At 42.5% G+C, this 26,785-nt stretch overlaps 1 protein-coding gene across 1 annotated transcript in view; it reads right to left on the reverse strand.

The window, feature by feature from the left end:
- LOC121291459 (mannosyl-oligosaccharide 1,2-alpha-mannosidase IA-like) overlaps positions 1-24,121 on the reverse strand; it is a 145,403-nt gene extending 121,282 nt beyond the window's left edge. The window contains exon 1 of the mRNA XM_041212665.1: positions 23,561-24,121. Within this exon, the coding sequence (XP_041068599.1) occupies positions 23,561-24,070 (510 nt within the window). The 5' untranslated portion in view covers positions 24,071-24,121. The remainder of the gene's footprint in view (positions 1-23,560) is intronic.
- Between the last annotated feature and the right edge of the window lie 2,664 nt (positions 24,122-26,785).

Below are 26,785 nucleotides of genomic sequence, written 5' to 3' on the forward strand. Positions count from 1 at the left end.
AATCCAATGAGGTCCACAGCCTCATAATCCGGTGTTAAATAAGTTCATCTTAAGTCTCCTTGTTCTGGACTCAACTGCTGGAAACAAACAGTTTGTTTCAATCTACTCTGTCCACTTTTGTCATAATATTTAAACATTATCAAATCAGTCCTGAATCCCCTTTTTTCCAATTAAAAAATAGTCATCAGTGCAAAGAGTACACAGCAAGTTAAGGTCCCCTATAAGACTGGTCTTCAGACAATTTGGGGTAAATGTGAATCGCAAAGTCTTGGAGCTTGGACAGAGGTTTCTGCTGGTTTCACACCCAACGTAACAACCAGGTTGCTTGGAAAGGCAATCCTCGACTATTTCCAGCCTAAATACAGCAGTGTGATGCCAGTATCCATCTAGTATATCTGAAAGGTACCACAACTTCAACATTTTGGACTGTTTTATGAAGCAGACAAATGTTCTCCACCCTGCTGTAGATATGAAATGGGGATAAAAGGACTATCACTGCTTGTTTGTCCCTACAACCACACACCCCCCCTCCACCTCTCTCTCTCTATCTCTCCGCCCCCCCACACACACACCTTAAACCAGCTTATATTTCAACTCTTTCTTGGACTCGAACTCAAGTTCTGTCGAAGGGTCATGAGGACTCGAAACGTCAACTCTTTTCTTCTCCGCCGATGCTGCCAGACCTGCTGAGTTTTTCCAGGTAATTCTGTTTTTGTTATAAAAGGACTAATGCCTGTCAAGTCCAACAGGTATGTTCCAAGACCTACTGGCTTTTATTACACAGTCCAGAGAGGCCACTCTGAAGGATTCAGTCATGTGTCACGCCTTCCCGTCACCCTCAACAAAGATGTCCATGTAGATTTTAAATGCTCTAACTCGTAGAAGTGTACTGTTCACCCATTTAGAAACAAGTTCTCATATTCTTGGCAAAAGCAATGGTCTCAGGCAATAGCTTGAATTTTGGAGATTTATTTCAGAAGCATGAAATACAGTTTGCTGTACTCCATTGGACTATGCAACAAAAGACAACTTCGTTTACTAGATGCAAAACAAATTACGGACACAGGCATTATTTCTTGAGCAGTACAAGAGGTCCTAAGCACCATGTGCCTATGCACTAGAGGGGAGTTCCTAAAAACTGATCACATGCAGCACCAGATAATATTTAGCAGATTGAGTACAGCAAATGTAAAGTTGGTTTCACAATTGTCCCTGAACCTGAACAATTATGCAATAATTTTGAGTCCAAGGCATTTTTGGCTCTCCTATTTTGTTTACCTATTGCAATGAATTAATTTTGCAAGCCTCTTCAGATTGTTTATTCTTCAGTAACAATTCTCTGCAATTTTATACATTTTGAAATATTGATTTACTTTTTCATCTTTCAGGCTTTTTTTCCTTCATGAATTTGACTGGCTTTCAAGAAACACTTTTTTTGGCACTATGCAGTAACAATAAAAGCTCAATTTTAGAGAACTGATGCCTTCTGTTTTTAGTGTCTACCACCCTTTGCTATATCAGCATGTCCATATCATTTCTATAGGTCATGCAGTTTATTTCTCAAGGCAAACACAATAAATTGAGTAACTTCAGTTAACATTTGCTTGGCTGATTTAAGTTGAAGCTTGGTGCAACCCCAACATATGGATGCCATCAGTCTGGGAGCATACCAGTTACCCCACAATCTTTCTAAAAACATACAACCGTTTGAAAATAAGCCCTAATAGCTAATTTACATAATGCAAATGAATCTCACAGCTGTAAATTTTGTACATCCTTTAGATACTCTCCAACTCTCCATCTGCAGAGCCCAGCAATTTCTGGCAGTTTCAAAACAATCTGCAATATTGCTTGATTACAATCAAAGCCTCCAGCTGCTCAAAATTATGGTTTAATAATCTTTTGAAATATGGAATTTCTTAATTTTTATTTTGGTTAAATGTAAATTTGGAAATTAGAAGTTTCAATTGCTGCAAGAAAACAGATTTTTTTCCATAAAGCATATAAAATGCTTTTACTGATCCATCAACAAGCCACTACATTGAAATGTTTACATTTGGCTTTCAATATTATAATACATGAACATAATTAATAGGTTATTCCCATCACAAATGTTTACAATAGGCAGTTTCCATTGCAAATGTAGGCAAGTGTTACAGGGAGTAGCGCATGTAGACGGGAATGCACACTATGTAATATTTTAAAGTTTTACATATATATCATAGAATATCCATACAGCACAGAAGGAGACCATTTGGTCAAATAAGTGCGCTGGCACTTTTGATAAGAAATCTAGTTAGTTCCATTCAACTGTTCTTTCCCCATATTCCTGCAATTTCTTTCTCCTTGAAGTATTTATCCAACTCCCTTTTGAAGGCTATTATTGAATCTGTATCCACCAACAATTCCAAATCCTAACTATTGTGTAAAGGTCATATTGAAGGGATGAACTAAAGTAGTGAACAGGAGAATATTTATGGACGTTATTTATATGGGTTTCCAGGACACATTTGATAAAGTCCCTCATAAGAGACTAAATTGCTAAACTTGAAGGTCATGGAATTGAATGCAAATTAATGACCTAGTTCCAAAATTAGCTGAGTGACAGGAATCAGAGAGTAGGGATAATGGACAGTGGTGCCCCGCAAGAACCACTGTTGCAGCCTATTCATGTATTAATGGTTTAGCAAGCTCCATATCCAAATTTGCCAATAATACGTAGATAGGAGGTTTTGTAAGCAGTGAAGATGGATGTATTATGTTACAAAACAATATCAATATCAATGGACAAAGCTGTGCCAAATGAATTTCAATGTCAGCAAAAGCAAAATAATTCATTTTGGACCTACAAAGGATAGAGCAGAGTACTTTCTAAATGGTGAGAAGCTAGAAACCTCGGAGGTCCAGAGACTGAAAGGTCCATGTACATACATCATTAAAATGTCATGAGCAGGCACAGAAAATAATCAAAGGCCTGGATACTGGCCTTTCTATCTAGAGGACCAAAATACAAGAGGGTAGAGCTCATGCTGCAGCTATACAAAGTGCTGGAGTACTGTAAGCAGTTCTGAGCATTAAAGCTCAGGAAGCAAATACTGGCACGTGAGGACACATGGCAGCATAGATTTATCAGAATGATACTCAGCCTCCGTGGTTTAAATTATGAGGAGAGTCATCTAAGATTGTATATTTCACAGAATTGTGAAGGTTAATGGGTGTCTCTATAAAGGTTTCAAGACATCTGGGGGAACAGATACAATAGATAGAAACTATTTCCCTGGTTGGGGATCCTAGGACTTTTCTTGTTGGGGGGTGGGGGGGCGGTGGCGGCTGGTGGCAGTAAGTCTAAAATTAACACCAGCTCTTTCAGCAGTGAAATTAAGAGGTTTTAAAGGTTTGGAACTCTCTTCTGCAAACAGCAATTAATGTAACGTTAACTGTTAATTTTAACTCTGAGATTGATGGGTTTTTGTTATCCACGGGTATTAAAGGTAGAAGACAAAGGCAGATATGTGAAATTAGATCACAGAACAACTATGCGCTCGTTGAATGGTGAAACAGGCTCAAGTGGCTAAATGCCCTGTTCTTATATGCCCACAATAAACAGCCATTCACTACAACACTATTTTCTGTCCATTAAACCCATTTTGTATCTATGCTGCTCCTGCCCTTTTTATATTGAGTTTCAATTTTGTTAACAAGCCTATTATATGGTACTTTATCAAATGCCTTTGGAAAGTCCATATACACATCAGCAACTGCACTGTCCTCATCCACTCTGTTAGCTCATCAAAAAACTCAAACAAGTTAGTCAAACATGATTTGCCCTTCACAAACGCCTGCTGGCTCTTCTTTAGTAGTCTACACTTGTTCAAGTGGCTGTTCAGTTTTTCCTGGATTATTCTTTATAAAATCTTCCCAACTACTGACAGTAAATTGATTGGGCTGTAATTTTCAAATTTATCCTTCTCTTTTTTTTTGTACAAGGATGTAATGTTTATAATCCTCCAGTCAGCTGGAACCACTTGTATCTAAGGATGTCAGGAAGATGTTATAATTTTCATAATATTATTTGGAATTTATTGTAAAGTAGGGTAATAGCGGGGCCTGTGTGTGTGTGACTGTGTGTGTGTGGTGTGTGTGTGGGTGGGGGGGAGAGACTTAATTAAGGATAGCTGGTCTGAAGACTTTGACGTAAGAAGAGGATCTAGGTTTGAAATGCTAAATAGGTAAACACAGGTGAAGTTTTAGAATGTAAGGTGTAAAAAGAGCATCTGCATTTTTAAATAATCCAGAGTAGCTTGAATTCAAAATATGGGGTGAAATGTTACACCTCGCCATCGGAAGTTAAGAAACAATATGCTTATTTTTCCCAAAGATTACTTGTAAAATTGGTACTATGATAGATTTTTATCAGAGAGGTAAAGTCCAAAGACAATGAAATAACAGGAATTTGCATTCAAAGGGGAAAATATGTCTAAAGGAGAGAAGGCTGTGTGCAAGGGAAGGCATTTTTAAGATTTAACACAAGTGTGAAAAGCCTCAAGTTGCTGTCTACAAGGAACCAAAGCTGAGGAAAAACTCACTCTGAATTCGACTGTGTAGGGCGTGTGCTTTGCCTGGGTCTGTTTAAATCTTTGCATTTTACTGTTGCCTTAACGGAGGTGTAACTGGGAGTTAGATTAATTAGGGGATTTAGAAGTTATTATAGCAGCAATTTGTAGACATATGCACGGGCTTATAATCTTTTATTAATAAATGTTTAATTTAGTTTTGCAAAAAACCTCTAAGCCTTGGTGGCCTTCTTCAAACTGAATTCAAAGCCCCACATCTCAACATAAATACAAATTGCAAGTAGTTGTGGCAGCTGCTTCAAGCTTACCTCTGAGATTTGAGCAACTTAACATTTACCATCTGCCTGCCATAACAAAGGAAGATTGGAAGACTGTGGCCAACACCTCTGCAATTTTTATCTGTACTTCCCTCAGCAACATAGGATGCATTCCATCTGGACAAATTAAATTATCCACTTTAAGACATGTCAGCCTTTCAAGTACCTCTTTATTTTATTATCCACTATCCCAACAACATCCTCATCTACTGTAGTTTCGGCAAAATTCTCTTCTTTGATAAACAGTTAAATAGATTTTTATAAATAAATCTTTAATCTGATCACAGTACTTCCTAAATACAAACCTATCCAGCTTTTCCCCATGATATATCACTATATTCTTGTTTATAATGGGTCTGCTTATGTAAATGTCACATTCTAACTGCACAACCAGGCCACAAAACAGCACTAGCAAATCAGGGAGTTGTTATTCCCCGTTCAAAGCATCACACCTGTTAGTAAACTTAGATAAGCTTTTATTTTGAAAATGAATTATAATTTTTAATGTTTAAATTTTTCTTTTCATAATTCCGTATTGACTAGTTATAGGCCATTCAATTCCCACCTCCGTGGCCTCCACAGTATGTTTCCATATCATTAGCATCCCTCCTGCTGGGCCCTGTCTGCCCCTTTGCCCAAACTCTGATTTCAGCAGTTCCACCCATAACTTTATTCTGCTTCTTCCCCTGCTCGGGAATATTGCCCTCACTCCTATTGATCTGCTACATATTCCCACTTTGAACAGCCTTTTTTCAGCTGCTTCAATTCACTGCCTCCATTTCTCCCTCTATAGTCTGATCTGACACCATAATTACATTTGCTAATACTTGCACTACAGCAGCCGAGATAGAAAAGTTCTTTGTAGAAATACATTTCCACAGAAGGAATCCCAGTCACCAGAATAAAACAAAGGACATTACTAGGAGTTTATAATTGCTTGTATGGGAATTCCATTTCAACTGTGTTGTGCACACCAGAATTGTCTTTCTGTGCTTCATGCACATAATGGAATCAAGCTGCAAAAGAAACCAGGATTCTAATACACAAGTGCTCATTACTTGGTTATCTTAACAATCCCAAGTGTATAAACAATTAACAAGTACTCAATGTAGTTTTCACAATTAGTTCTGACAATCATGAACTTCAAAATATTCAAAGTTTAAAATCAAAAGTTACAATCGTGCGTTTTTTTCTATTACTTTAGAAAAATAGATCTCCTGATCTACAGGATATGAGAGATATGGCCAAAGTAGTTTCGCATTTTACAACTCGTATTATAATTATTTGATTTGTTCAAGAAATTTTCACCTTTAGTCCTGAAATGCTTACTTGCATCTTGCTCAACCAAAAATATCACAATGGCAAAGAATTTCAACAAGGGGTCTGACCACTTAGATCTACTTGTTCATTTCAGTCTAAATATTATCAAGGTAATATTTAAAATGACTATTAAGAAAAAAGGCTTCCTTAATGTTTATTTGCAATTTTGAAAGTTGTGAATTTACCAACAGTGACAAAGATGCAGCTGTTGTTGTTTAAATCTCTTCTCCAGGTGCTTGTTATGGTGGCTTCAGAGAGAACCAGGCAGTGAGGCACTGCTGAGAAGGGCTGCCATAGTTAATAACTAACGCACGTACACTTTTAATCTCCTGTATTTTGTTATCCAGTGAGTTCTGGCTTTGGTTGTTCTCCTTTCCCCCTTGTGGGTAAGTACTTCAATTTTACCCAAGCCACCTCCTCTTTAACAGCAGCCTATTGTTCCATTCGTTTTGCCAAATTTTCATTCCAGTTTACCAGGAACAGGTCCATTCTCAACCCACTGAAATTAGCCCTCCTCCAATTAAGCATTTTTATGCTAAATTCCTCCTGGTTTTTTCATAGCTAATCTAAACCTTATGATACTATGATCACTGTTCCCCTACTGGCACTTGATCCACTTTGCTGTTGGTTTGCTTACATCACTGTGCCCTCCGAATTTAAATGGCACAGGCACATGGGGGGGGGGGGGGGGGGGGGGGGGGGTGTTTGTGTGTGTGTGTGTGTGTGTGTGTGTGTGTGTGTGTGTGTGTGGTGGCACATTGTATACCCTAAACGACTCTGTGCTTTATTCTTTTGATGATCTGAAAATTACGCCTTTGAGCTCGCAATTCAACTACTGGAAACAGATTTTCCAATTTTTGTCAAAAACCTTCCTAATTTAGAATACATCTATCAGATATCATCTTAAATCTCCTCTATGAAAAGAGTCCCAGTTTCTCTAATACCTCAATTTATAAGTAAAGATGCTGATTATAATGACTCTGCTGATCTTGCATTTTTCTGTAATTCATCTATCTCCTTTGCACTATTTGGCAGTCCATAATATACTTCTAGAGTTAAAGTTCCATTCTTCTTCCTTAACTTTAATTTCCTCAACTCAAATTTTGCACCATCCCTATATTCTAGTGCTGTAATGGAATCTTTAATTAAAGATGCCACCCATCAGCACTTTTTTCCTACTTCAGTGCTCCTTGAATGTTTTAGAACAAAGATGTTCAGGTTCTGGCCCAAGGGCTTTAACTTATTAAGCAAGACACACAGAAGTAGATTTTATTTTGTTTAGAGATCATACAGTACTGCATATATTTGCGGACAATCTAAGTGTAAACAAGTTAATTAAAATTAACTTGATCACAAAACTATATGACTATTAGACACAAGTAAAATCAGAGAAACAAAAATGTTTCCTCATTTTTGTGGACATAGAATAAATTCCCATCAGGAGTAGTTACCACTGGATTAGTTATTGTTTTTGAAAATAAGGCAAACATCATCTTTAAGTACAAGAAACTAGGAACAGGTATGGCTAGAACAAGTATTCTATAATTATTGTGCTGGTGAAATCAATTTTTTTTGTGCAACACAAGTAGTTTATGGTTGATTAATGTACACTGCAATGGTGCATTGATCCTCAAATGTGATCCATTACCTTCAGGGGCCAAGGAAAAAAGTCAAATTCCATACAACCATTGGATTCAATGTGCCAAAGTACCCATTAAATTTGTTTTCTTAAATTTTTAGTTAGCTGCTTTTGTAAAGGTAAATTTTTAGCATGAGTCGAAGGAGTCCAACAAATGTTTTTTTAGTTGCATATTTTGGTGCTTCTGGCTCAAATAATCTCCTATTCATGGATTTCAGTTGAAATGAGAAAACATGTCTTATGGACATCATTGTTTACACATCAGACACTAGTCATGTAGTTGTATAGGTAGTAGCCGGAACAGTCCTGTACCAGTAATGCAGTTATTTTATTCGCAAGAATATAATCTTCGAGAAGTTCATTGCACATTAAGATTTCTGACCTATTTGTCACATAGGTAACCTTGGCGTGACTTAAATTAAAAATGTTACCTTCAAGTTAAAATTCAGCATTCCGGTAATTGAAGTTACCATAGCTGCAAAAGGATGAGAGATCGGGTGGTGGAAAAAGGGGAGAGGAGGTTACGTATTAAAGTTAGAATGATCAGTTTGTGGAAGATATCACATTCTTAGTAGGCAAACAGATTCATTCCCCTGTTTAAGAGAGTGCATCAACTAGGACTACAGACAGCTGGTCAGATCAGGGGTGACACCAAGAAGAAAATGTTATGTGAACTCTCTATTAGATATATTGTAGCACGTTTCTTTAAAAAGAAAAAAAAATTTTGTTCATGAGAAAGGAACAGAAAACTTAACGATAAAGCAAAATACTGCAAGTACAAAATCTGAACTAAAAACAGAAAATGCTAGAAACACTGAGCAGGTCATGTAGCAACTATGGAGAGGAAGGTAGAGTTAAGGGTTCCGGCCTTTCATCATATCCACGAAAGTTAGTGGTATTAAATTATGATTTGATTATACCTGTAGCCCTGTGTTTCTGGCTGTAAAATAAAGCGGCTGAATACACTGGGGCCCAGGAATAATGGGATTCAAGACAGAGCAAGCTTAGTATAATGCAAGTCTTTGTGTTAGGCCCTAAAATTTTCATTTAGGTTTAATCACCAAACAAACAATTCAACAAAATTAAACCGTCAAACTTCTTAATTTCAAGTCACACTTTATACGGAAAAATGAATTTAAATATATATTTAATATTCAGAAATCAGTTCTTTATTAACTGCTGGATTATCAGTTACTCTTTCATTGCTATTTTAATAAATTTTTAATAAAACACAATTAGGTTTAAAACTAGCCAATGACACGGCAGCCGAGTGACTAAATAAAGGGCTTATCCAGTGAAATGTTTCCACTGTAACTGAACGCTGTTTTTCTCTGCATAAAAAATGGGTCAAATTTAGGATAGTACCATCTGTACTTGCACTGATACATAGATGATCACCATAAAATAATGTCTAGTGAATCACAAAAGAGAAAATCTTAAACCATTGCAGAGAAACTGGATATCATTGACCAGATCTGGGAAGGCACTACACTAGCATCCATTTTGAAAAGATCCAGTCACAGCTTCTTTCCCTGCTGAATTAAAGATGGTTCTGGATGAAGGAGGATTCACCAAAAAATAAATCTACCACTGCAATGAGAAGGCTGTATATGATAAATTGTTAGCAAAGATGACAAGAAACAAAACCAATAAAACATCAGATTTAAACAAACAAAGACAAGGTTGAGTGTGCTCTTTAGCTGAAACAAAACTGGTTGATACAAGCTGACACCACTATTCGTTGGAAAACTCATTAAATCACACTGCTTCCATCATCTGAACCTAAAATTACTACAATGCCAATACTCAAATAACACCAAAGTCCAGATGGCTTCACCAATTTTCAAAGACTGGTTCCATCATGAATTCATACCAAATGTCAGAAAACATCTCAGACAAAACAAACTACCAAAGAAGGTCCAAAACAAAAACAGAATTACCTGGAAAAACTCAACAGGTCTGGCAGCATCGGCGGAGAAGAAAAGAGTTGACGTTTCAAGTCCTCATGACCCTTCGACAGAACTTGAGTGAGTCCAAGAAAGAGTTGAAATATAAGCTGGTTTAAGGTGTGTGTGTGGGGGGCGGAGAGATAGAGAGAGAGAGGTGGAAGGGGGGGGGTGTGGTTGTAGGGACAAACAAGCAATGATAGAAGCAGATCATCAAAAGATGTCAACGACAATAGTACAATAGAACACATAGGTGTTAAAGTTAAAGTTGGTGATATTATCTAAACGAATGTGCTAATTAAGAATGGATGGTAGGGCACTCAAGGTATAGCTCTAGTGGGGTTTTTTTTTTAAATAATGGAAATAGGTGGGAAAAGGAAAATCTTTATAATTTATTGGAAAAAAAAGGAAGGGGGAAACAGAAAGGGGGTGGGGATGGGGGAGGGAGCTCACGACCTAAAGTTGTTGAATTCAATATTCAGTCCGGATGGCTGTAAAGTGCCTAGTCGGAAGATGAGGTGTTGTTCCTCCAGTTTGTGTTGGGCTTCACTGGAGCAATGCAGCAAGCCAAGGACAGACATGTGGGCAAGAGAGCAGGGTGCAGTGTTAAAATGGCAAGCGACAGGGAGGTTTGGGTCATTCTTGCGGACAGACCGCAGGTGTTCTGCAAAGCGGTCGCCCAGTTTACGTTTGGTCTCTCCAATGTAGAGGAGCATTGGGAGCAACGAATGCAGTAGACTAAGTTGGGGGAAATGCAAGTGAAATGCTGCTTCACTTGAAAGGAGTGTTTGGATCCTTGGACAGTGAGGAGAGAGCTTGCTCCTGCCCCACAGAACTCATTTCTCGTTATCTTGACTCCCTTCTCTCTCCCCTTGTCCAGTCCCTTCCCACCTACATCCGTGATTCCTCTGACACCTTACGTCACATCAACAATTTCCAGTTCCCTGGCCCCAACCACTTCCTCTTCACCATGGACGTCCAATCCCTCTACACCTCCATCCCCCACCAGGATGGTCTGAGGGCCCTTAGCTTCTTCCTCGAACAGAGGCCCAAACAATCCCCATCCACCACTACTCTCCTCCGTCTGGCTGAACTTGTTCTCACGCTGAACAATTTCTCCTTCAACTCCTCTCACTTCCTCCAAATAAAAGGTGTGGCTATGGGTACCCGCATGGGCCCCAGCTATGCCTGTCTCTTTATGGGGTATGTGGAACATTCCTTGTTGCAGTCCTACTCCGGCCCCCTTCCACAACTCTTTCTCCGGTACATCGATGATTACTTCGGTGCCCCTTCATGCTCTCGTCGGGACTTGGAAAAATTTATTAATTTTGCTTCCAATCTCCACCCCTCCATCATTTTCACGTGGTCCATCTCTGACACTTCCCTTCCCTTCCTTGACCTCTCTGTCTCAATCTCTGGTGATAGACTGTCCACCAATATCCATTACAAACCCACCGACTCCCACAGCTATCTCGACTACAGCTCCTCACACCCCGCTTCCTGTAAGGACTCCATCCCATTCTCTCAGTTCCTTCTCCTCCGTCGCATCTGTTCCGATGATGCTACATTCAAAAACAGTTCCTCTGACATGTCCTCCTTCTTCCTTAACCGAGGTTTTCCACCCACGGTCGTTGACAGGGCCCTCAACCGTGTCCGGCCCATCTCCCGCGCATCCGCCCTCACGCCTTCTCCTCCCTCCCAGAAACATGATAGGGTCCCCCTTGTCCTCACTTATCACCCCACCAGCCTCCGCATTCAAAGGATCATCCTCCACCATTTCCGCCAACTCCAGCATGATGCCACCACCAAACACATCTTCCCTTCACCCCCCTTATCGGCATTCCGTAGGGATCGCTCCCTCCGGGACACCCTGGTCCACTCCTCCATCACCCCCTACTCCTCAACCCCCTCCTATGGCACCACCCCATGCCCACACAAAAGATGCAACACCTGCCCCTTCACTTCCTCTCTCCTCACCGTCCAAGGACCCAAACACTCCTTTCAAGTGAAGCAGCATTTCACTTGCATTTCCCCCAACTTAGTCTACTGCATTCGTTGCTCCCAATGTGGTCTCCTCTACATTGGAGAGACCAAACGTAAACTGGGCGACCGCTTTGCAGAACACCTGCGCTCTGTTCCCAAGAATGACCCAAACCTCCCTGTCGCTTGCCATTTCAACACTCCACCCTGCTCTCTTGCCCACATGTCTGTCCTTGGCTTGCTGCATTGCTCCAGTGAAGCCCAACACAAACTGGAGGAACAACACCTCATCTTCCGACTAGGCACTTTACAGCCATCCGGACTGAATATTGAATTCAACAACTTTAGGTCGTGAGCTCCCTCCCCCATCCCCACCCCCTTTCTGTTTCCCCCTTCCTTTTTTTTTCCAATAAATTATAAAGATTTTCCTTTTCCCACCTATTTCCATTATTTAAAAAAATTAAAAAAAACCCCACTAGAGCTATACCTTGAGTGCCCTACCATCCATTCTTAATTAGCGCATTCGTTTAAATAATATCACCAACTTTAACTTTAACACCTATGTGTTCTATTGTACTATTGTCGTTGACATCTTTTGATGATCTGCTTCTATCATTGCTTGTTTGTCCCTACAACCACAACCCCCCCCCACCCCTCCACCTCTCTCTCTATCTCTCCGCCCCCCACACACACACCTTAAACCAGCTTATATTTCAACTCTTTCTTGGACTCGAACTCAAGTTCTGTCGAAGGGTCATGAGGACTCGAAACGTCAACTCTTTTCTTCTCCGCCGATGCTGCCAGACCTGCTGAGTTTTTCAAAGCAATTCTGTTTTTGTTTTGGATTTCCAGCATCCGCAGTTTTTTTGTTTTTACCAAAGAAGGTCATCTTGCTACTTGACAACTGTTCGTTCTGCACATCCACCCTCAGAGAATCTGGTAACACAAGATGCAAATACCAAATGCATCTAACTGCTGAAAAACACAACTTCAAAAATTGACCGAGGCATCACATCAATCTTCAGCAGAAGAGAACTGATAGATAGTAAAGACGACGTGACATCTTGCCTGAAGAAACTGAAAGGGAAAAAGGGAATGTACATATGCGCCTTTGGCTTGCAAAAAGTGATAAATCAACTATCTAAAACTCTTGGAAACATGCACAATGTGTTACATTCAAGACAGAAACTAAAAGCAACAAGATGATTCGAAGGCTTCAATCAAGAACAAATAAATGAAAGTGAATTTCTAAGTGTGGACTATGAGAGATTCAATGCCCACAATTTAAACAACTCCAGGTTCACACTTGGGAGCCGAATTAGATAATGATAAGAAAGCATGGCTGGAAATCAACAACCAAGAAGCTGCCAACAAAAAGCTGGCAGATGATGAAATGTTAGCCAATGTAACAGGTCTAAACCCGCAAGACGTCCAGCAAGCTAAAGCAGATGATGACAAGATGATTTATTTTAAACTAAATGCCCCTGTCTACAAAGGAAATTTTCACTGAATTAAATTCTAAACAGAATTCCAATACATTGAATTTCAACATAGAAAAATATTGCAACATTTGAAGATTAATTTCAGATGTTCAATCTTCTCACTAAATACTCCTCTAGTTCCTCAACTAGCAGTCATGTTGTGCATACAGACATGCAACCTGGAGAAATAATCAGCGAAATACTTCACAATTCAATCGAAGACTGAATTAATATACAGCTTGAGGAACAGCATCTCATCTCTCAACTAGTCACTTTACAGCCTTTCGGAATCAATATTGAGTTCAACAATTTCCATTCAAAACCTCTGCCCCCTTTCTTGGACATCAGCTGTTGGTGGTGATTCTGTCTTCCCATTTACACCCTCTCTAAACACACCTTTGTTTCTTTACTTGCCCCATTACTTTTCCCATTTGCCTTTCACCACCATCTCTTTTGTCATTTTAATCTCTCCAGCCTTCCATCCTATCATCCTTTCTTTTTTTCTCTTTCTCCCACACCCACACCCCCATTTCCCTGTCTAACTTAAAAACTATTACACCTCATAAAACTCCCATTTCTGACAAAGGATCGCCGACCTGAAACATTGGGCTGAATTATACGAGATGCTAGATTTCCCACCCCAACCCCACCCACCTGCCTCCCTCAACACCCCCAACTCCACCCCCCGGCTAAAAATTGCCCCACTGGCGGCCGGGCCACTGGTGCCACCTCTGCCAGTTGTAAATTTGCAGTGGGAGCAGAAGCGGGCAAATAGGCTACAGGCAAGCTGACCTCTGGATTTTACATGTCCCCCTGCCTTCAAATCTGCTGTTGGGGAGCCTAAAATCCAGTCCATTAACTCTGTTCCTCTCTCTACAGATGCTGCCAGACATATGGGTATTTCCAGCATTTTCTATTTTTATTTCAAATTTCCAGCATCTGCAGTAATTTGCTCTTGTATTACTGAAATGTATTGCTTTTCCTTATTTTGACGACAGATTCCCAAATCAACTTGAATTGGTAAATTGCACAATTTGCCTTAATACTACAAGATGAATATAAAAGAGCAATCAATGAATTTAGTTTACTTTGTTACAAGTATCTGCATAGTTATGCTAATCCTGGCTCAGGTCAATCAGGTTTAATCTGTTACACAGTTAATTAGATTCTATTCTGCCTCCTTTACAAGAACAAATTTACTTAGTAATTAGCTAACTTCAAATAGACTTAAAGGAACACAGTACTGTTGATAAGAAATAATTATTAAACATACTTCATGAAACACACCCTGGAAAAATGAATAAAAATAAGATCCTGGAAAAGGAGCCTCTTAAGTTTGTTCTACCATTCAACAGATCATGATTGACCCCTATCTCAAATCTATTTGCCTGTTTTTTTCTCCATACCCTTTAACACCCTTACCCGAGAAAAATCCATTGCTCACTTACTTGAAAATTTCAAATAACTCAGCATCCATAGCTTTTTGATTGGGGGTGGGTACAGGGAATTGAAAGAGTTCCACCAGTCTGTGTGGAAAAAAGTGCTTCTCAATTTCGCTCTTAACTAGCCTAGCTCTAATTTTAAGATTGCGCACACTTGTTCTTGATTCTGCCACCAGAGGAAATAGTTTCACAATCAAACCTCTATCATTTTGAACACCTCAGTTATATCACCCTTCAACCTTTTAAACCCAAAAGGAACATGTCAAGATTATCCAATTTTCCACATAATGTTTTAAGTCCCAGTGCCATTCTTTTGAATCAGCATTGTACCCAGACAAGGCCAATATATTGTATTAAATGCAACTAAATAAACGCATCTTCGTCGCATCTGTTCTGGTGATGTTACCTTCCACAAAAGCACTTCCTTTTTCCTCAACTGAGGATTCTCCCTCGCTGTGGTTGACAGGGCCCTCTACTGTATCCGACCTATTTCCCACGTCTCCCAGAACCATGATAAGGCTCCCCTTGTCCTCACTTTCCACCCCGCCAGCCTCCGCATTCAAAGGATTATCCTCCATCATTCATGCCAACTCTAGCATGATGCCCTGCCAAACACAATCTCCTTCCACATCAGCATTCCAAAGGGACCGTTCCCTCTGTGACACCCTGGTACACTCCTACATCACCTCCAACACCTCATCCCCTTCCCATGGCACTTTCCTATGCAGTTACAGGAAGTGTAACACCTGCCCCTTTATATCCTCCCCACCTCACTGTCCAAGACCCCAAACACACCTTCCAGGTGAAGCAGGGATTATTTACTTGTACATCTTTCAACTTAGTCTATTGTATTCGCTGCTCACAATGCAGCCTGCTCTACACTGGGGAGGTCAAACGTAGACTGGCTGACCGCTTTCCAGAACACCTCCATTCTGTCAGTAAGCATGACTCCAATCTTCCTGTCGCTTGCCATTTCAATTCACCACCTTGCTCTCATGCTCTTCGGCTTGCTGCAATGTTCCCGAGAAGCCCAATGCAAACTGGAGGAACAGCACCTCATCTTCCGATTAGGCACTTTACAGCCTTCTGGACTCAACAGTGAGTTCAACAGCTTTGGACCATGAACTCTATCCTCCATTTTGTATTTTTTTTCCCCTAGAGCAAGTCTGCATCTTGATCTCATGTTTTGCTTTCAGACAGCACTGACCTTATTCTGCTATTAACACCTATTCTGGACCAATGCTTTGTTCTTTTACTACTACCATTCCCACTCTCTTTGCCTTTTGTTCCATGACATCTTTGCAATTTAATCTCCCCTGTCCTCTAACTTATCCCTGAGATTCCCTTTTTGTTCCACCTGACCTTCCCCTTTTTCAACAACCATGAAACCCATCACATTTTTGCCTCTCTTCAATTCCAAAGGAGTCACATTGAGCTTGAAGCGTTAACTCTATCTCTCGCTACAGATGCTGCCAGGCCTGCTGAGTTTTTCCAGCACAGGAGATGATAAGATGACTGGAGCAGTATCAGCATGAAACAAAAACAATAAGAATGAGAGAAATAAGTGAAATGAAACATGCATCCAAAACCTAGAGGATGCTGGAAACACTTGTGGAGAAAGCAGCAGAGTTAACACTTCAGGTTTACTGAAATGGGTACAGTAGCATAGTTCTTACATTACTGAACTGAGTCATGGACTAATAATCCAGAGAACACAAATTCAGATCCTACTATAGCAGTTTGAGAGTTTCAATTCAGCTCCAATTCTGAAATAAAAAGCTGGCATCATTAAAAGTGACCATTAAACTATCAAGATTATTGTAAAAACCCAATTGGTTCACTGCTGTCCTTTAGGGAAGTCAGCCCTAATCCGGTCTGGCCTTTGCATGACTCCAGGTCCACATCAATGTAGTTGATTCTTAACTACCCTCTGTACAATGCAGCGGTTTGTTAGTCCATTTCAAAAACTGCCATAACAAAAACCACCATAAAATTCGGGTACAGCAAGGCACACCCAGTCGACCAAGCAAAGTCCACTTCACTAACATCTGGGAACTGATACTTAAGTTGAGAGCATTGTTCTACAGAATATTCAAGCAACAGCCTGACAGATATGATTGACTTTGTGAGCATGACTACCAGCCAACATCTCTCAACACCTATCCTGGGAATGTCCGATACGATGGCAGGCCCAGAGATGGGAACATAGTTAGAATCATAGAGTTACACACCGCAGAAACAGGCCCTTCGGCCCATCGTGTCCATGCCAGCCATCAAGCACCTATCTATTCTAATCCCATTTTCTAGCATCTGGCCCATAGCCTTGTACGCTATGGCCTTTCAAGTGCTCATCTAAATACTTCTTCAATGTTGAGTGGGTGTGACCCTGGAAATCCATAGCTCATGTCTTATGGTTTCAGATTAAGCTTCCTGCTGATGATTGCTACCGCCATCCCTCAGCTGATGCATCAGTGGGCCTCCATGTTGAATACCACTTGGAGGACAATAAATATAGCAAGGGCACAGAATATACTCAGAGTGGGGGAAACTCAACATCCCATCATCAAGAATGGCTCTGTAGTATCATCACCACTGGCAGGCAGAAACTTAAAGAACATAGCTGTCAGTCTGGACTTGCAAAAGATAGTAAGTGAACCAACACAAGTAAATAATTTATTTGTACTCGTCCTCACCAATCTACCTGTCACAGGTGTCCGTAACACCATCACACTGTCCCTTTGGAGATGAAGTCCTGTTTTCACTATGCACTACCACTGCACCCAATAGGACAGATTAGGCAAGAGGTTGGCAGCTCAAAATAAGCCACCCATGAGACACTATGAGCCAGCATGAGGAGCACAATTCTTTTCTGCTACAATGTGTAATCTATAGCCTGGCAAATTCCTCACTCCATCAACAAATCAGGTGATCAATCCTGGTTCAATAAGCCATGTAGAAGAGCCAGGAACAATGCCCGGTATACTTTAAAAATGAAGCGCTAACCTGATAAAGCTACAAACAATCAATGATATGCATTCTAAACAGAAGTAGCATGCTATAGAGAGAATTAAACAACCAATGGATCAAGACAAAGATCTGAAGTCCTGCTGTATTGAGTGGCCATGGACAATTAAACAAGTAACAGAAAGAAAAGACTCCATGAGCATCCTATCCTCAATGATTGCGGAGCCCAGCATGGGAGTTCAAATGACAAGGCTGAAGCGTTTGCAACCATCTTCAGCCCCAAGTGCCAATTTTGGATGATCCTTCTTGGTAATCTCCCAAAAACCTCAACATCAGATGTCAGTCTTCAGCCAACTCAATTCACTCCACACAATATCAATAAATGGCTGAGACACAGGACACAGAAGTCATAGATCCTGAAATGTTCCCAGCAGCAGTGCCAAAGTTTGTGCTGCAGAACTAGCCGCATCTCAGGTCAAGTTGTTCCAGTACAGCTACAACTCTAGCATCTACCAGAAAACGTGGAAAATTGCCCAATGTCCTCTCCAAGTAAACCAGAACAGACACAAGCCAGCCGATTACTACCTTATCAAACTACTCTGAATAAGCAAAGTGCTATCAAGTGTCACTTACTCACCGATAATCCGCTCACTAATGCTCAATTGGACTTCTGCAGGCCCACTCAGCTCCAGATCTCATTACAGCCTTGGATAAAAGAGCTGAATTCCAGATATGAGGTTAAATGATTGCCCTGATTCAAGAGGGCAATGGACCAGGTATGGGACCATAGAGCCCTAGTAAAACTCAAGTCAATGTTCAGAGAGAAAAGTCTCCACTGGCCAGAGTCATAACTAGCACAAAGGAAGATGGCTGCAGCTGGGCATCTGCAGGAGCAGGGAACTTTCCAGCTGCCAGAAAAATAGCTAGCACATTTATAAATGCTTAAAGTTACTGGAGGTCAAACATTTCAGCACCAGGACATCGCTACAAGAATTCTTCAGGACAGCATTCTAGCACTTGTTGTTTTATCAATGACCTTCCCCTATGAGATCAGAAGTAGAGCTGTTCATTAATGATTGTGGTACTCAGACCCATTTGCAAAATAGTAGCACACACCCACATGCTGCAAAACAAATAACATCCAGGGTTGAGCCAATAAGTGCCAGGTAACATTTATGTCACAAAAGTGGTGGACAACATCCTACATACAAGAGTTTAACCACCTCTCTATGACTTTCTCACTTTCAATACCCTGAGGGTCACACATTTACGAACTCAACTTGCCCAGCCACATAATTTGGTGACTGTGAGAGCAGTCTGAGGCTGGGTATCCAGCAGCACACACAAGGTACAATCAAGGTTGAGATGTATATTCTCAGTTTGCCTAGATGGATACAGCTGCAATACTCTAGATGCTCAAAGCTCCCAGGACAAAAGAGCCTGCTGAATCAGCAGCCCAACCACCACATTAATCAGGCATTCCTCTCCATCAAGCACACTATGGTTGTATTCTGTGGTATCTACACGATGTATTAGAGAAGCCTATTAAGGCTTCTTCAACTGTATCTCTCAAATCTGCAACCTCAACCACTTAGAAGGACAAGGGCAGCAGGTGGAATGGAATAGGCTTCAGGATGACATAGACAGGGCAAAGAAATGGGCAGAAGCATGGCTGATGGTCTTATATGCAAAAACATATGGTGATGATGCACTTCAGGAGAAGTGACATGGAAAGACTGTATACCATAAAATGGCATGATTTTGAGAAGTGTAGGTGAGCAGAGAAACCTTGATATCCAGATACACAAATCCTTAAAAAGTGACACAGCAAGTTGATAAGGTATTTTAAAAGGCAAATGGTTTACAAATAAAGGGTTTATAAATAGAGGCATAGGATGTAAGAGCAAAGAGGTCATGATGAATTTTTCTGTGTCACTGGTTGGGCTTCTGCAATATCGTGAACAATTCAGAGCATCACCCTTCAGGAAAAATGTAAAGACCTCTGAAATAGTACAGAGGATGTCTACCAGGGATGAGGGACTTCAGTCATGATGGGAAGTTGCAAAAGTTAGAGCTGTTCTCCTTCGAGCAGAGAAGGTAAAGAGGTGGCCTAACAGAGTAGAGAAAAACTATTCATTCTAGCTCATAAGTCATAGTCTTAACAATCAGCAAAAGATCTAGAAGAGAGTTGCTGTTTTCACACAGAGTTGTTGGAATCTGGAACACTACTTGAAAAGGTGGATCCTAATTTCATAAATAACTTAAAAAAGGAATTGGGCAGGTACTTGAGGATGCGCAACTTACAGGGTCAGACAAAAATTAGGGGTATGGGAACTAAGCATGACTGCTCTTTCAAAAGGCCAGGGATGATGGGCCGAATGGCCTCTTTCTGTGTTGTCTGTTTCTTGATTCTATGAAGTACATGAGTAGAGTTGAGGAATAACATTCGAGAGGCTTCCTTCATCAAGATACAGTGGCAACACAGAGGCAAGAGAGCTGCAGATGGCTTGTTGCAATTGTTGGTCCACAATATCTAATGCACCAGCACCAATGACTTCAGCTAACATAGAACTTTGCGACTATGCACTCTCAAGACAAGTGAAATTAGTATATTAGTACATTAGTAAGGAAAATGAATATCTTGTTATCACTCAAGGACATTCGCCCAAGGACTACCCTCCACCTAATGAAGCCAATGCATTTGCCCAGGGTGCTGCTGTCACCATGCACAACTAACTACTTGGAGTCGTAGGTTTGAGTTGTGTGCAGCATTGAATCCAGAGAAGGAAGTCCATTTTCAGGTATTGTGGCCACCTCCTGGTCAAGAGGGCAGAGCTATTCCTAAAATGACATATTCGACCTCAATAAAAATTACAAAGAAAACTAGAAATAAAAACAGAAAATTCTGGAAAAACTCAGCAGGTCTGGCAACATCTATGGAGAGAAAAACAGAGTTAATCTTTTGAGTCCATTTGACTCTTCTTCAGAGCTGAAGAGAGGTAGAAATGTGGTTTTAGGCTGTTGAAGAGAAGGGGTGGAGCAAAATAGAAGGTCAGGGATAGGCAGGAGCTCAGGAGAAATTTGATAAAGATATAATGGACACATGATGACAGGAGTGGTAATAATAATGAAAAACTAAAGCAGGTGTTAATAGCGACATAACGTTCAGTTAGCTGAACGTGTTAATAGTAAAACAAGGGTCAAGAGAAATGTGGGCATAAGAGCAAGATGGTGAATTGAAATGGCAAGTGCCAGACAAGTTGGGGTCATGCATACCAACTGAACGGAAGTGTTCGGCAAAGCGGTTACCCAGTCTGCATTTAGTCTCCTCAATGTAGAGGAGACTGCATTGTGAGCAGTGAATATAGTAAACTAAATTGAAAATGCAAGTGAATCGCTGCTTCACCTGAAAGGAGTGTTTGGGGCTTTGGACAGTGAGGGCTGAGGAGGTAAAGAGACAGGTGTTACACCTCCTGCAATTGTACGGGAAAGGGATGAGGTGTTGGGTCACAGAGGAACGGCCCGGAGCGAACGGTCCCTACGAATGCTGACAGCGGAGGTGAGGGGAAAGATGTGTTTGGTGGTGTTTGGTAGAGTGTTAACATGTGCAGCTTTCCAATCTGCTGGTGCCTTTCCAGAATCTAGGGAATTTTGGAAGATCACTACCAATGCATCTACTTTCTCTGCAGCCACACCTTTAAGACCCAAGGAGTGGGCCATCAAGTACGTCCAACTAAGGACAGTGGATTTTCTTGCCTAAAGCATATTACTGCATTAGTATGCCAATCCTGTAATTTCGTAGTCCCCATTACTGATAACTGGTGACTGGAGGATAATCCTTTAAATGCGGAGGCTGGGTGGGGTGAAAAGTGAAGACAAGAGATGGTTCTGGGAGGGGTGGGAAGGGGTGATGGCATAAGTGCAGAAAATTAATTGGACACAATTGAGGGCCCTGTCAACCAAAGTTGGAGGGAAACCTCAGCTCAGGAAAAAGGAAGACATGTCAGAAACGCTATTGTGGAAGGTGGCATCATCTGAACAGATGCGATGGAGGTGGAGAAATTGGGACAATGGGATGGAGTCCTTACAGGAAGCAGGGTGTGAGGAGGTGTAGTTAAGATAGCTATAGGAGTCAGTGGGCTTGCAACGAATATTGGTAGACAGTCTATCACCAGAAATGGAGACAGAGAAGTCAAGGAAGAGAAGAAAGTGTCGGAGATGGACCATATGAAGGTGACAGAGGGGCGGAAATTGGAAGTAAAATTGATCAATTTTTCCAGATCCAGATGAGAGCACAAAGCAGCACCGATACAGCCATCAATGAACTGGAAACAGAAGGTTTCCGGTGCATCGATGACTGTATCGGTGCTGCTCAAAACTGGGAGGGGGCGCAAGTAGGGCTGGAACAAGGAATTTTCCATATACCCCAGAATAAGACAGGCATAACTGGGGCCCATGTGGGCACCCATGGTCACACCTTTAACTTGTCTAACTTCATCCAAATAAAAGGAGAAATTGTTCAATGAGAGAATGAGTTCAGCCAGGCAGAGGAGGTGGTGGTGAATGGGGATTGTTTAGGCCTCCGTTCAAAGAAGAAGCGGAGACCCCTCAGACTGTCTTGGTGGGGGCTGGAGGTGTAGAGGGATTGGACATCCATTGTGAAAGGGAAGCGGTCAGGGCCAGGAAACTGGAAATTGTTAAAATGACATAGGGCATCAGAGGAATCATGAATGTAGGTGGGAAGAGACTGCACAAGGGCAGAGAAAATAGAGTCAAGGTAGGAAATGAGTTCAGTGGGGTGGGAACAGGCTGAAACGATAGGTCTACCAGGACATTCCTGTTTGTGGACTTTTGGAGGGAGGTAGAAGCAGGCTGTGCAGAGTTGGGGGACTATGAAGTTGGAGGCTGTGGAGGGAAGATCGCCAGAGGAGATGAGGTCAGTGACAGTCCTGGAAACAATGGCGTGATATTCAGTGGTGGTGTCAGAGTCCGGGGGAGGTAGGAAGAAGTGTCTTAGAGTTGGCGCTCAGCCTCTGCAAGATAGGGGCTGGTACATGCCAGACAACAATAGCATCACACTTGTCAGCAGTTTTGACAAAGTCAGGGTTGGATCTGACAGAACAGAGTGCAGCAAGTTCAGAAAGAGACAGGGTGGAGTGAGTACGAGGAGCAGAGAAATTAAGACCACGGCTTTCACACCAACAGCTCTCAAAGAAAACATCAAGAGCAAGTAAGAGGCCAGAGGGAGGGGTTCAGGTGAAGGGAGAATGCTGGAGGTGAAAGGATCTGTTGAATGGAAGAAATAGAAAGATTGGCACACTGCTTTGAATACTCTTAGGTTTGTTTGCTTTTCGTCTTCCAACGATTATTGAAACATAAATATATTTCCCCAGACAAAAATAGAAAATGCTGGAAAAACTCAGCAGGTCTAGCAGCATCTGTGGACCTCTGAAGGGTCATAATGGACTCCAAACGTTAACACTTTTTCTCTCCACAGATGCTGTCAGACTTGCTGAGTTTTTCCAGCATTTTCTGTTTTTGTTTCAGATTCCCAGCAACCGCAGTATTTTACTTTTAATGTATATCCCCAGTTTTCATTATATGCAATTAGACCATCACTATAATCAGACACAACTTCCCAGTACAACTATCTGAAAAGCTATGAAGGGTCTCCCATACCACGACATCCAGAGCTCCAAGTTAATGGTAATGCAACTGGCCCGATAATAAATACACTCCAACGTGGACCGAATCCATTGTGTTCCCACAACCGCTTCTAACACCAATGTACATCTTTGCTGCTAGTATTTCAGCGGGTTTTATTTTGGATCGTTAACTTTGGTTAGCCCTCTTCATTTTTAGTTCCGATTTACATTTGGGGTCACATCAACTCTCACCTCTTTGACTTTCTCCCGGTGGCTCCTCACGTCCTGATCTGCCGACTCTGTCCCTGCTTCCAGCAGTGGTGGGGAGCGGCTGTTGCTGGCTTCCAGCACCTCTGCCCCGTTCTCCGAACCCTTCAGTCTGTGCTCGCTTTCCGTCACCTCCTGGCGGATCCGCTCCAGCACCGGCTCTTTTCCGAATCTGTCCTCCTCCCTTCGCCGAGCGGGACCGATGTGCGCCTCCGTCTGACTGTGCCGGGGGCCCGCGGGGGCTGCCCGTCCCCGTCCCGGTCCCGGTGCCAGCCCCAGTCCGCTCCCTCCTGCACTGTCGATGCGCTGCGGCTCGGCGGGCAGCAAGAAGAAGCGGCGGAGGCGCACGGAATCCGGGAGGAAGAAGATGGCCCCGAAGCACACGGTGACCAAGGCACTGAGCAGGATCAGGAAGACGAACCGCTTGGAGAGGCGAACACCCCCGAAGCGACTGCCCAGCCCCAGCCCGGACCCTGAACACAGCCTTCGGGTCATCAGCACAACAAGGCAACGACTGAGCGTGAGGGTGGGTCGCAAACCCCAATGGGATCTCCCTCAAAGCCACCCCCCCCCACCCGCCCCCCGCCCCCCCCCCGCCGCCCCCCCGCCGCCCCGCCGCCCCTCGCCAAAAAATTCTAACTCAAAAGGCTCAGTCCGAAACAAACCCCCCCCCCCCCTAACCCCCTAACCCCCTTCACTCCCCTCCTCTCCCCTCCCCTCCCCGGGGCTCGATGTCACCCTAGAGCCGCGCAGCCTCACTCTTCCCTCCCGTTGCTCCGTTGCCTCGCAACTGACCGTTAGCCTCCGTCCGCTCGCGCGCCGTGTTTTTCTCCCGTCACAATCCCTCAAACACACACACAGCACCGGAAATCCCGCCTCCGCCTCCAGCATTAGTCAACCTCGGTTGTCAGTTAAGATAATACAGAGGCGGGAAGAGGCAGTCCGCGCACGCGACGGAAACGTATGCAGGTAGATCAAAAGTAATGTGAAAGACCACTGCAGTGTTGGCCTTCATAACTAGAGGGCTGCAATATAAAGAGCAGGACATTTTTTTTTATTGTAGTCGTACATAAAGTCTAGGGTGCGAAAGAGAGGGAATGGGGGAATGAGAGAAAGGGACAGGGGAGGAAACAATGTTATCCTCTTTCTCGACCTGTTTTGAAACCTTTGGCATGTTACACACCGACCTCTTCCTAACACCTCTCCACCTTTATCGTCCAGTTGAGTGGAGCTGCTTTTAGCTGGTTCCATTTTTATCTATCTAATCATAGCCAGAGTGTCATCTGCAGTGATTTCTCTTCCTGTTCCTGCATTGTTACTCTGGTATCCCCGAAGGATCTAGCCTTGCCCGCTGCCTCCAATTTCTCCTCTTCCCGCTGCCTACTGTCAACTTCGCTCAAAAACACATCAGTTTGCATATGCACACTTACCAAATTCAGCACTATCTCGCTACTCCCTCTTGTCAACTCCTCTACTGTCTCTAAGTTATTAGACAGCTTGTCCAGCATGCAATACTTGGTGAGCTGAAATTTCCTCCAGATAGCTATCGGAAAGACTGAAGCCATTGTCTTCGATCCCTTCAAAAGTCCGCTCCCTAGCTACCAGTTTCATCCCTCTTCCTGGCAACTGTCTGTGGCTGAAACCAAACTGTTCACAACCTCGTAGTCATATTTGATCCCAGAGATGAGCTGCCAACTACATAACTGCACTATCATCAAGTCGCCTATTTCCACCTTTGTAACGTAACCTGACTCAGCCCCTTACGGGAATGGGGGTGGGGGGCGATGAGAGAAAGGGATATGGCAGGGGGTTGGGAACCTGAGCAGAAATTCAGAGTGGAGATGAGAAAAACTGGCAGTAGGAAGAAGAGAAGTATTAACTGATAAGGAGGACATAACAGAGTAGTATTAAAATAAATAGAATACTTGGAGAGTTTGATAGAATTGGAGTAGGCAATAGTAAGTCATTAGATGGGGTCAGAATAAGGGGAAAGTAAAAAAGCCTAAATCAGGGTTAATATGCATGTATGTGAATACATTGAGTGTGGTTAGTAAGGCTAGTGAACTACAAGCACAGGTAGGCAAATGGAATTATGATATTATTGCTATAACAGAGACCTGGCTTAAAGAAGGGCAAGATTGGGCTTTAAATGGACCCCATGATATCTCATAGCACCAGGTCAAACATGGACAAGGAAACCTCCTGCTGATCACAACGTACCTCCTCCCTTAGCTGATGAATCAATACTCCTCCATGTTGAACACCACTTGGAGAAAGCACTGAGGTCGGCAAGGGGGCAGAATGAACTCTGGGTGGGGTACTTCAATGTCCACCACCAGAGTGGCTTGGTAGCACCACCACTGACCAAGCTGGCCAACTCCTAAGGGACATCCAGTCGTGAATGGTGGTGGACAATTAAACAACTCACTGGAGGAGGAGGCTCCACAAATATCCCCATCATCAATGATGGAGGAGCCCAGCAAATTGGTGCAAAAGATAAGGCTGAAGCATTTACCACAATCTTCAGCCAGAAGTGCCAAGTAGATGATCCATCTAGGCCTCCTCCAGAGGTCCCCAGCATCACAGATGCCAGTCTTCAGCTAATTCAATTCACTCCACGTAATATCAAGAAATGGCTGAAGGCACTGGATACTGCAAAGGCTACAGGCCCTGACAATATACCGGAAATAGTACTGAAGACTTGTGCTCCAGAACTTGCTGCACCCCTAGCCAAGCTGTTCCAGGACGGCTACAACTCTGGCATCTACCTGGCTATGTGGAAAATTGCCCAGGTGTGATCTGTACACAAAAAGCAGGACAAATCCAACCCAGCCAATTACCATCCTATCAGTCTACTCTCCATCATCAGTAAAGTAATGGAAGGAGTCATCAACAGTGCTACCAAGCAGCACTTGCTTAGCAATAACCTGCTCGCTGACACCCAGTTTGGGTTCAGCCAGGGCCACTCAGCTCCTGACCTCATTACAGTCTTGTTTCAAACATGGACGAAAGAGCTGAACTCCCAAGGTGAGGTGAAAGTGACTGCACTCGACATCAAGGTAGCATTTGACATAGTGTGGCGTCAAGGAGTCCTAGCAAAACTGGAGTCAATGGGAATCGGGGAAAACCTCCTGCTGGTTGGAGTCAAACCTAGCACAAAGGAAGATCGTTGTGGTTGTTGGAGGTCAGTCATCTCAGCTCCAGGACATC

Source organism: Carcharodon carcharias, chromosome 19, assembly GCF_017639515.1.
Source record: "Carcharodon carcharias isolate sCarCar2 chromosome 19, sCarCar2.pri, whole genome shotgun sequence".
In the NCBI taxonomy this organism is placed as follows: domain Eukaryota; kingdom Metazoa; phylum Chordata; class Chondrichthyes; order Lamniformes; family Lamnidae; genus Carcharodon; species Carcharodon carcharias.